At 30.6% G+C, this 13,013-nt stretch overlaps 1 protein-coding gene across 1 annotated transcript; it reads left to right on the forward strand.

Moving 5' to 3' along the window:
* Nucleotides 1–8,358: 8,358 nt before the first annotated feature.
* LOC127106115 (laccase-7) lies at nucleotides 8,359–12,060 on the forward strand. The gene is made up of 7 exons (XM_051043407.1): nucleotides 8,359–8,527; nucleotides 9,148–9,299; nucleotides 9,997–10,241; nucleotides 10,330–10,458; nucleotides 10,539–10,928; nucleotides 11,007–11,588; nucleotides 11,722–12,060. The coding sequence occupies exons 1-7, from the start codon at nucleotides 8,432–8,434 to the stop codon at nucleotides 11,850–11,852; spliced, it is 1,725 nt and encodes a 574-aa protein (XP_050899364.1). The 5' UTR covers nucleotides 8,359–8,431; the 3' UTR covers nucleotides 11,853–12,060.
* Nucleotides 12,061–13,013: the final 953 nt, after the last annotated feature.

The raw sequence follows: 13,013 nt of genomic DNA on the forward strand, positions 1-13,013 counted from the left end.
TTTTGAGAAATTCCTAGAAATACATATCCCTCTCAAATTAAAACCCACATCTATCGTCAAACCTTCGTATTTCTCCTCGCTACTCCATTGGAAATCAATGAAATCGCCTGATCAGTCTAAATCACTCCCTTCTTCTTCTTCTTCATCGAAGGAAATTTTATCTGGGAGATCCGCTTTATATTATGAGTCAACCTCTAATCAATATATTGTGCAAGGCAATTTAAGATACTGGAGTCAGGAGGAAAAACGGATAGCTTCAACCATCTTGAAGAAAGCATCTGATCTGGATATTAGAAGTGGTGGTGACAAAGCACGCTATATTACAAAAATTAAACGTCTTAAATTGAGGGATAAAGGAAGAAGTTCTTTGAAGTAAAATATCAATTTATGTTCCAAATGAATGTTATTTCATATAACATAAGAGGAGGAGGAAATTTAGAAAAGCATCAAGTTGTAAGGAGCTTAATCAATGAAGGGAAGTGAATATTTGCCTTCTACAAGAAACGAAAATTATGAAAATGGATGAGTCAACAGTTAAGTCGTTTTGAGGCACCCAAGAGGTTAAATGGAGTGCCAAGAATTAAAAAGGTAAATCTTGATGTATGATTATCATGTGGGATCCTAACTTACTTGAATCTCTTTTTAGTTTTGAGGGCGAAGGGTTTTTAGGCGTCCAATTTTTGTGGAATGGTTTTATCATCTATGTCATCAATGTGTACTCATCGTGCCATATTCAGTATAAGAGAAAGTTAAGGGTTGAGCTTATCATGTTTAAAGCATCCATTCTCAGTGGAGAATGATGCATTGTAGGTGACTTCAATTCTATTAAGGGGGTTATTAAAAGAAAATGAAGTTGTAGGAAACACAAGAAATGGTGGTTTGAATTGGGTTTCTAGTTTGATAACTTTTCGCTTCCCAAAACAAACACAAGTAATAGCAAGAATAATAAGAAAAATGATAAAGGACACAAGTATTTTATCCCGGTTCACCGTTAAAAAGGCTACCTCCAGTCCACCCATCAGGTTATTTGCCTTAGACAAAGACTTAATTCAATAATCAAATCATGATTACAAAGCAATGGCAACCTGTTGTTGATTACCTCAAGACTTTGACCTACCCGGTCGCTTAAGAAACCCCAACGGTCATTGACTCCTTAAAACCTGACTTACCTGTTAGCTTAAGAATATTTCTCTACAATACCAGACACATCATAATAGTTGTCGAAACATCATTGCAAAATTCAAGAACATTGTCGGTCTTCAACCTCTTGACCTTCCTGCCAGTTTGGTTTTCGAACATGGTCTTCTAACTTTTGAAACTTTCAAAAGTTTCATCCTTAGCTTTCTGAATGAATACCCACAACTTTTGTGAGTAATCATCAACTATGGATAGAAAATATCATGCACCTGAGTGTGAAGGATTTCTTGCATGCCGCCAAAGATCAACATGAATGTACTCAAGGGATCCATGTGTTCTTTGTTTACTTTTTTTGACTTCACCCTACAGGATTTACCAAATACGCAGGGTTCATAAAACTCCAATTTTTTTACCTTGTCACCACATAGAAGATTTTGTTTCGACAATTCGACCAGACCTCTTTCATTGACATGAACAAGTCTCTTGTGCCATAGCTCAGTCTTCAACACAGGTTTTAAGGATTCCACATCTGTTGAACCATTTACGACCTCAACCTCAAGGGTATATAGGCCTTGCCTCTTGACGCCTCTCAAGACTTCCTTCTACCCCTTCATTATCCTTAGGATATTTTTCTTTACTTTGAAAACATATCATTTCTTGTCGAATTCACCAAGAGAAATCAAATTCCTCTTAAGATCAGGTACATATCTGACATCAGTCAATAACTTTATTGACTCATCGTGGAGCTTGAATCTTATAGATCAAATACCTGTAATTTTGTAGGCTTTGTTGTTTCTCAGCAACACAGATCCAGTATCTTAATGACATAGTTCCTCAAACACATCTTTGTTTAGAGTCATATGCCAAGTGCAACCTGAATCCATAATCCATTCCTTACTAGAGTCGATGCTTAAGACCACCAGGACATTAGATGATTCATAATCATCTTGCATAATGGTTGCATTACCATTATCATTTCCACCATGATTATTCAGTCGATCAGGGCACACCTTTCTTGTGTGATCCTCCTTCTTACAGTGGTAACACCTAATAGCGGGAGTATTACCATCATAAGAATTTTGTAGAACCTTACCCTTCTTCCTCTCATACTAGCCATCTTTCTTTGAGGACTTTTCTTTGATGGGAAACCCTTTACCAACAAAAGATGGTTTATACTCCTTTCTTTCATTTATGTCCTTTGAATACAAGTTTGATTGAACTCCTTCAAATGCCAGGGACTCTCTTTCATACAAAAGGGTTCTTTGAAGTGAGCATGAGACTTAGGTAAAGCATACAATAGCAATAATGCTTGATCTTCATCATCAATCTTGACCTCGATATTTTCAAGATAAGAACCAATTTGTTAAACATATCCAACTACTCATCCAAGACTTTGTCTTCACCCATCTTGAATGAATACAAATCTTGCCTCGAGTAAAGGTGATTGATCAAAGATTTGGTCATATACAAACCCTAGAGTTTACTCCACACACCTGCTTCCATTTTCTCCTTTGAAACCTGCCTTAAAACCTTATCACCAAGGCTATGTATTATAGGCTTTCTCGATCATCATCGTCTTCTCCTTCTCTATTAGGGAAACATCCATCTTCTCTGATCCTTTCAACACTTCTAACAAACCATGTTGAACCAGTAGGGTTTGCATCTTCAAGCGCCACATATCGAAATCATTCACAATAGTGAATTTTTCAATCTCATACTTTGTTGATGATATCTTCTCCTCCATGCTCATTGCACCAATTTGTTGCAAAATTGAGGCACAGAAAACAAAGTATAATCAGTTCCTTGATTAACAAGAAAACCACTAAGTAAAAGAAAAGAGAGAAGAGAAGAGAAAGACAATTCAAAGTGGTATAAAACTGGATTCTTAATTCAATTACACATTAAGTAATAATGTTTACAATTGAATCTTAATCACACCACTTTCTCCCTCTGATTAGAATTATCAGGGATTGATGATGAAGAGTGATGACTAGCATGCTATTTATAAAAAAACTAAACTCTAGCTTTCAACTAACATATTAAACAATTGGTCCAACAATCTGACCCAATTCGATGTGTTAACGTAAACAACAAGTTAACATATTTCGACATCTACATGCAAGAACAGACTTCAACTAAGACATGCACATCTTTGACTACGGTCGAACTATGAAATTATCCCTATCGAAACTAGAATTCGGTCCAAATATCACAACCCTCGTACTCATGTTTAATACATCAATTGCTTTTTTTTAAAAGGTTATTACAAAGTTCACCTCCTTTGTATTATTTTTATAAACAAATTTAGATGGAGATGTTAACTTAATTGAATTACCGAATGGTGTCAATTGTTGGTTAGTTGTCTTATTTCATTTTTATAGTTTAATCTATAGTTGGTTTAAAAGAACATGCGTCAAATTAAAATTTCAAAATATTTTTTAAAATTCAATTATTATTTATTATTCTAAGAGGCTGTCAAAATTTCACCATTTATTTATCATTCTATAAAACAAGTATTAATCATAGTGTAGAGTCTATCCAAAGGCAGCTAACAAGACTAATTGACAATGTAATACTAGTAGTAATCATTTACATGTACATATAAAACATGTTAGGTCATACTAGTAATTAATAACATGGTTTTTTCCTTTGAAATAATTAAAACATGTTAGTAGTATTATACAATTATTATTATAACATTCAAATGACTTTGTTCATTGAATAATCACGGAAAGTATAAAACAATTGGCTTGACAATGATATGTGAAACATTGAAATATTCATACCTCACTGTAAATTTAGCAGACACAGGAAGTTTCTTGTGAATTACTACATTTCAACTTTGCTCAATTTTAATTTTGACCTTAAAATTGTGCGACTTTGACCTTCTATCTTCTTTATTTATTTATTTATTTTTAGCGATTTTGTCCTTATATTTCTTCATTATGCGAATTGATAGTCTCTCAACATCTTGTAGCCTCAAACTCTAAGTTTTTTTAATCTTTCTTTAGCTTTTTTAAATAAATATGTTTTCAAAACACCAAACAAACTTTTAAATTCTAAGTTTATTTTAGTCTTTCCTTAACCTTTTTAAAAGTCACTACGAAAATTTAATGTCATCTTAATATGATGTATATAAACTTAAATTCTGGAAAATTTTAGAGGATTAATAGTGACTAACAAATCACAAAGAATAGAGATGAAAATATCATTGTAGTTATCTCCAATTCGAGAATAATTTACATTTAATACTACCGTTTACTTATTATAGAGTTTATAGTTTTTCACAATGAGAAATTACACTATATTGAATTTCAAATAAAAAAATTACAAAAAGGAAAATGAATGTTGAAATTAATTTAATAATTAATTATAAAAGAAATACTCGATAACAAAAATAAAATTGTAATGTAAAGGAAAATAAATAAATGGTTATTTATATAGATTAGGATATAGATTCAACCTACAACATATTTATTTATTAAAGATAATATAAATAAGAATAAGAATATATGGATTCATGACTAAAGTATGTTATCAACAATGATTATCAAAATAAAAAGTGATGCAAGTAACGAGTACTCAATGATTTGTAATTCCTCCTGAATCCGAATTTTATCTTAGACACTCTACAAATGAAAAAAAAAAAAAAATATATATATATATATATATATATATATATATATATTATATATATATATATATATATATATATATATATATTATATATATATATGATGGACAATTCAGATTTTCACAATTTTTTTAACTAGTTATTGTAACATTCTTTCATCGATTCTATCTCATGTAATCAAACTATTTAATTAAAAATGTATAATTTTATTACTTAATTTAATTACTAATTAATTAAGAATCTTAACATATATAATAAATAATATATAGAATTAAAAGCTAAACAAACAACTCGTTATTCTTTGTTGGATATGACAAAATTAATCTTTTTAAAAATAACAATTATTTTTTTTAGGAGATACAACATTGTTATTCACGAGTCTTTAGACTCTCCGTAAATGACTCACTGCTTCTGTTACTAGAAAGTCAATAGTGTCAAAGACAAATGATATGAAAGTATGTTGATTATTGAAACACGTCTTCTCATGTTTGATCACTTTACTTGAAGCGGTTTTGAGGGTTGCATGTCCTACGATAAAACCTTCAATTCTCAGTCCCGTCAGTGGGGAGATCTTAATCAAGTCTACACAAGCATGATTCCATACTACCCACTCGTCCATCTATTGGCATAAGTGTCGATCTTTCCTCCTGTGTGTCAGTCAAGAAATTCACATGCACCTTTCTATTTACAGATGTTTCTGACCGTTGAAATATATCAAATAAAACATCACTAACAAAGTCATGTCCATATTTGAAGCTTGAAAGCTCCCTACAATGAATCCTGTGTTCCCCAAATGTATCCAAGTACGTAGGTTTTACAATAAACAGGGTGAAAATCATAAATAGGAAATAAGGGAATCATAGGGAGATATTTAAGGATAGTACGGTGTATCATAGACATATGTTGGCATAGTCCATCAATAAGAATAGCAAGGAGAAAATGTTGTGGATGTGGTGCTTGTAAACAACCAAAAATGGCTTTCTATCTTGTGGTCATGTGAAACTTTACATGCATGTCTTAAACACTTTTACTAAAAACGGTATTCTTCAAAAGATATTGTACTTTAGGAGGGACGATGTCCTTGCTAGTAAAACTACTAATGTCCAAATCTGGAATCATAAAAAACCAACGAAAGCTTTGTTGAAATCAAAATGCATACCATATATCTCATTGTCTCTCAATATATAAGCTTATAATACGCAATATTTCATCCTAGAAGCCATAAAAGCATAAGAAGAAGCCTCTATTGTCGAGTACAAACCTAATCCCCTAACTATAATAGGTAAATAATCAATCCTCCATTGAAGGTCCTCGAAGAAAGAACCTCCACCAACCATAATGTCTTCAACCGCCCTTCATAACTCTTTATCAAACCAAATAATTTCTTTCTCCATATGACTAGGTTGACACGTTCTTAAGCCAAAAAATGTTTGGCATGTCCATGCAGGATCAAAGTGGAAGAAACACACTCTGAGAATTCCTTAACTCCTCACAAAGTTTACTATCATCACATGAAGGCCAAAATATCATACTTTTACAAATACTCAATTTAAGACATTACTCTAGACTCATCTTCTGGATGATGTTAAGAGCTTTAGCCACCTTCTCTGAATTCCCTATGATGGTCGCATCATCAAGATACCTAGTATGAAGAAGAAGCTTATAATTATTTATGATATGATGAATAAATGAGTTTAATACAAGAGCAAAAAGGAGTGACCCTAACATGTCAAACTAATGCACTATAGTGGCTGACATAATATGTCCATATTTAAGGTATAACCTTGTTGCCTAACCATAAATAAAATCAACCCACAAGGAAATAAATGGTCATCTCACTCCCACCTCTTGTAGTAGGGATGGTCAATCTATCAGGTTGAAAGAATTTCTGAAATCTACTATGACCATAGCCAAACAACCATCTTTGTGTTGCTTGCTTAACACCCTATTATTATTGTGCAAAATGGCCTCAGCAACACCTGATACTCCAACCTCAAACTGTAAGTCATTGAGATATCTTGCCACATCTTTACTTACATATTTCATTACAACCTTGGATACCAAGTGGCTCTAAATAGAACCCACAACAATTGGCCGTATTCCACCATCAGGTTTCAATAACAACGTCAAGGGTGCAGAGGAAAAAAACTCTGCGAAACTCAAAACATCTCCCTCTCAACCATAAGTTAACAACTAGAGTGATGGACATAATAGATCTCTAGACACAGCAGAATCTTCTCCATACAGTACCTCTGATATATGTTGTGCTTGCAAACCATCTCTACCACATGAAATCCTTTAGGGGAATAATTTAATGTAGTTGGAGATAGTATCAACTTCAGCCACTACATGGAGGGGGTGGTTTGTACAGGTGTTTAGCCTCCAAAACCTTCATTGTATGTGCATTATTAGGGACACTTTGTGTAACCAATGTGAAGTGGCCATCTATAACCATATGAATGCATTGCTTGACGTTATAGCTCATATTTGCATCTTTCTCTTCAATATAAAATCCCCATGATCCAAATTATCTTGCTTAGAGATGTCTAACACACTATCAACTAATCTAGCAAGACCATTTACGTCTCTCCAAATAGCTAAGCAGCCCAAATATAATGTTGTTGTAAGGATTTTTTATTCTCAAACCTATGGTCCCACCTATTTTGAGGCTTGACCACTATAAACTGCAACGAGAAAGAAGTAACAACTTAACCGATGAACCTACATATCTTAGGTCAACTACCATCTTATAAAGAGCATCTTTCAATGCTGGAGAGAAAGTAAGACGACATCTAAGAGATATATTATTCACAATGGAGATATGTGTTGTAAAGACTCCCTTCTAACTCATAAATAAATAAAAATATATACTCACACAATATTATTAAAATATAATAAATCAACAACTTTTTTAAAAAATAACATAATAATTAAATTAATTATTTAACAAAATATTCCAACAATCCCAAAACCCTAATAGAATATCAAAATCGCAAAATCGCAATATTTAGATCTTAAAAGTGCAATTAAGTTTTTAATTTATAATATAGTATTTTGACTTTCATAACAAAGACATATTATTATCTTTTTGACAAAAAAATCTCAATTAGCTATTATTAACCCCACTCAAACACGTCATCACATAGTAGTATATACAATGTACACAACCAAATACCAACTTGTTTATTTCTAATGACTAATCAAACTTTTAACTACTACGACAATAGTAAATGTTGACAAATCTTATAACAACCAATTAAAATGCAACATCATGTTAATTTTTGCCTAACAAAAAATATATGACATGGGTCAATTTTTCTAGGCCATATAGTCAAAACTAATAACCAATTTGTATTCAAAATTTCCGATTTTGGTTAAAATTACAAGCAACGGACAAATTTCCACATTTTATTCTTCATTGTGAACATTTTTTACATTCAAATTGATATGTGATAACGAAATTTGCATCCTCCTCTTAATCCAACGAAAATTCAAAGTTTTTATTTTATTATAGCACACAACACAAACCTAATACACGTAATGAAGAAAATGTCAAATATGAGGGTTATACTTTTTCTGTATATATATATAACTTGGACTATCATCAAGATAACATAGACAAAAAATTTATATTACTTCATTTCATTAAACTTTACAAATATGAGACGTTTTGTGTTTTCTCTAGCATGGTCTTTTGGTCTTCTTCTATTAGCTTCTTCATTAGCTTCTGCTGCAATTGTGGAACAAACTTTCAATGTAAATAATGAGTTTCTTTCTTCTCTGTTTTGTTCCTTAATTTTAAATATAAATTTACTAGTAACACTCTATGCATGAAAAATATGATATAGAATATCTATATTCAGGTGTAATTTTTATATTATATATTACTTATCTTTTAAGATTGTTGGTTTATGATATGATATATGTGCAAAATATTTAATTTTTTCTCAATATTTTTTTTTTTAAATATCTGCGCAAAATATTAAAATTATAAATTATTTTTTAAGTATTTCTTGAATTAAAATATTTAAAAACATACTAGGTTTTTATATTTAATAGTTAAATACTTTTTTGAAAAAACATTTTTTTGTTGTTACTTATAAATACTAGATTATTTTCTTGGTTACATTTTATTTTATTTTTTTTATTTTTCATATTTTTGTATAAAAAGTATTGAAATTTTTTTTCTTTTGTTTCTGAATTTTGTTTACAAATGTCTGTAAACATGAAGAGAAAAAGACAATATTTAAGTTTTGTTTTCATTATTATCTTAAGTTTGAACTTTTTAAAATATCTATTTAATCACATGTTAAACTATATAATATTAAATTGTACCATGATATTAACTGAGATTATTTATATTTGATTTGATGCAGGTTGAGGACATTACTGTTCAACGATTGTGCCGTCCACAGGTGATAACTGCCGTAAATGGAACCTTGCCAGGTCCAACACTTTATGCTCGAGAGGGTGACACTGTTATCATTCATCTAGTCAACAAATCACCATACAATATGACTATTCATTGGTAACCTATTTTTCTTCTTACCCTTAATAAAAATATTAGAGATAATAAGCACACATATGATTTTAATGCAAGAATTAATTATCATTGTTGACTAATTCTTTACATGTTTCATATTTTTTTTCACATTCATACATATATATATATATATATATATATATATATATATATATATATATATATATATATATATATATATTATATATATATATATATATATATATATATATATATATATTATTGACTTTTCTTAGGACTCATATACAATTTATATAATTTAATAAATAGGTATTGGAATTTATCAACAAAAAAATTATAGTTTATTAAGTAATACTCCCTCCGTTTTTTATTATAATAAGTCGTTTTTTACTTTTCATACGTATTAAGAAATTTAACAATTATGATATTAAAAAGATAAATTATAAAGAATTTTATAAAATTATCTTTCACTAATATTATTTAAAGACAAATTGACATAATTGAAATGAGAGAGAATAATATATATTTAACGGTATAATAATAAGAAAAATAACATTAATGATTCATTTGTACTATAAAACGACTTATATTGTGATACAAAATATTTTTCAAAAGTTATATATAATAAAAAACGGAGATAGTAATATTTTTCTCTTATGATATGGGATGAATTTTTTATTTATAAATAATTATAAATTTGGTTACATTTTACCATATGCAGGCATGGAATCATTCAATTTTTAACTCCTTGGTCAGATGGTCCAGAGTATATAACTCAATGTCCAATTCCATCAGGTGGAAATTATACATACAAATTCAAAGTAACAGGACAAGAAGGAACACTTTGGTGGCATGCTCACACTTCTTACCTACGTGCTACTGTCCATGGTGCCATCATCATTAAGCCAAGACTAGGACACTCTTACCCCTTCCCTAGGGTTTATCAAGAAGTCCCCATATTGCTTAGTATATATTCTCATCCTCATTTCTTTTCATCTATAGACACTTTGATTTTAATCTCGATATTCAGAAATAATCTTATGTTTAATTGCAGGTGAGTGGTGGAGCGCTAATGTCGTAGAAGTTGAGAGAAATGCCACTGATACCGGTAACGCCCCGCAAAGATCAAATGCAACCTCAATTAATGGCTTTCTTGGTGATTTGTATAATTGTTCTCAAGATCGTAAGTTTTATATTCATCAATATCAATCTACGTTCAAATTTGTTTCCACTTTGATTATCTCATTTTTATCTATATTTCAGAAACTTACAAGCTCAAAGTGAAACAAGGGAAAACCTACTTACTCCGTATTATCAACGCTGCACTCGATGAACAACATTTCTTTAAGATAGCGAACCATAGTTTCACAGTTGTGGCATTGGATGCTGTCTACACAAACCACTACGAAACTGATGTTGTTGTGATCGCGCCCGGTCAAACCGTCGATGTTCTCTTAAAAACCAATCAGGTTGTTGGTTCTTACTACATGGTTGCCACACCATATCGTTCCTCCGATGTCAACTCACACAACGTAACTACTAGAGGAATTGTTGTTTATGATGGTGCCTCACAAACACAAACACCTATAATGCCAATTTTACCTGATTCACATGATACCCCACTGGCTCACAAGTTTTACACCAACATTACAGGTATGATAAATAACTACTGTTATTCAATAAATTAAAAAGTATAGCAACAAAATTGACGCATGTTTGTTTTATAAACAGGGTTGACAAGTGGTCGACACTGGGTTCCGGTTCCACGCAAAGTGGATGAACATATGTTCATTACATTCGGAATAGGTTTAGAACAATGCATTAATCCAGGACCCGGTCGATGTCTAGCGGCGAACTCACGACTTTCCGCCAACATGAACAATGAATCCTTTGTTCTTCCTCAGGGAAGAGGTGCTTCATTATTGGAAGCATTTTACAAAAATATTAGTGGTGTGTACACCAAGGATTTTCCCAATAATCCACCATTTGAATTTAATTATACTGACCCTGCCTTAAGTACACTTAATGCTACTACTATTGCTATTGCATTTGCGCCTAAATCAACCAAAGTGAAGACATTAAAATGGAATTCAACCATTGAGATTGTGTATCAAAATACAGCTATTTTGGGAACTGAGAATCATCCTATTCATATTCATGGCTTTAATTTCCATGTTTTGGCGCAAGGTTTTGGGAACTATAATGCAACTAGAGATGAACCAAAGTTTAATTTCGATAATCCTCAATTGCGTAACACTATTGCGGTGCCAGTTGGAGGATGGTCTGTTATTAGATTTCAAGCCAATAATCCAGGTTGGTTTAATTCAATTTATGTTGTGATTTAAATTAGTTATATATTCACCACTTTTAGTTTAATATCTAAATTCCAAATATAGTTTACATATAAATTATAATTATTTTATCTTCTACTTTAAACATTGTGCAGGTGTTTGGTTTGTACATTGTCATTTGGAAACACATTTGCCATGGGGATTCGCAATGGCTTTTGAGGTTGAGAATGGGCCTACTCCTGGAACCAGTGTGCCTCCTCCACCAGCTAATCTTCCTAAGTGTTGAGTGCATTATTATTCGAAACATTATAAATGGTTGAGTTTATTGAAAAAGTAAAGAATTGGTTTTGTTACTATTTTGTAATAATCCTAATGTAATTTGTTTGATTAATAAATGTGTAATAAAGGTGGAAAGGTTAGCCTATTCTTTCAATATAGGTCATACCATGTATACTTATTGATTTGGTATCATGAATAAATTATTTTTTTATTTATACTATAAGAAATATTTGTTGTAGTGTTTATTCCTTTCATGTTTTGTTTATATATATATATATATATATATATATATAATATATATATATATATATATATATATATATATATATATATATATATATATATATATATATATATATATATATATATATATATATATATATATATATATATATATATATATATATATATATAACAAATTGATCTTATTCTATACAATAATGAACAATCATTAGAAATAATTGCTAATTAATCTTTAAATAATTCTATAGAATAATAAGCAATTGTTTATAATAAAATTTGAGAATAATAATAATTAAAAAAAAAACATATTAGATAAGTCCGCAAATTCTATCTCAACTAGAAAAAAAGCGATACGGATAGATTGGGCATCAATACTAGGGTTCAAACTCAGACTTTCATAGTTGTGTGTGTGAATTTTATGAGATTATGACTACTTTGTTTATAGATAAAAAATAATAATAAATATATTAAATATTTTACATTTATTCTAATATACTGTGTAGTCGAAACTGGAAGATTCGTCATAGAGTTGAAGTGGAAATTCCTTTGTGAAGATGTCAACAATTTGGTAATGTGTGGGAACATGTAAAACTCACACTTTGTCGCATGCATAGTTTTCACACATAAAATGTATATCCATATTGATGTGTTTAGTGTGTCGATGTTGAAAAAGATTTTTAAAAAGGTACACTAGCTCATGTTATCACTATAGACCAAGGTTGATTTTGAAACTAAACAATGTAGTTATGGAAGTCAATTTTTAATCTAACATGATTCAAATATTACATTAGCTACTCCAATGTATTCACCCTCTATGTTAGACAGAGATGATGTATGTTGTCTTTTCACGGACCAAGATGTTAAATTATCACCAAAATAAAGAGAACTGGACTTTGTGTGTATGGACATCCACCTTATTTTGTGT

The sequence above is a fragment of the Lathyrus oleraceus genome, chromosome 7 (assembly GCF_024323335.1).
Source record: "Lathyrus oleraceus cultivar Zhongwan6 chromosome 7, CAAS_Psat_ZW6_1.0, whole genome shotgun sequence".
NCBI lineage: Eukaryota > Viridiplantae > Streptophyta > Magnoliopsida > Fabales > Fabaceae > Lathyrus > Lathyrus oleraceus.

What these genes read in the sequence shown, in the direction of transcription:
- LOC127106115 (XM_051043407.1), top strand. Translation starts at nt 8,432, where the DNA reads ATGAGACGTTTTGTGTTTTCTCTAGCATGGTCTTTTGGTCTTCTTCTA. An exon ending in TACAATATGACTATTCATTG is followed by an intron (nt 9,300 to 9,996) that starts GTAACCTATTTT and finishes TACCATATGCAG; the next exon opens with GCATGGAATCATTCAATTTT. An exon ending in GTATAATTGTTCTCAAGATC is followed by an intron (nt 10,459 to 10,538) that starts GTAAGTTTTATA and finishes TCTATATTTCAG; the next exon opens with AAACTTACAAGCTCAAAGTG.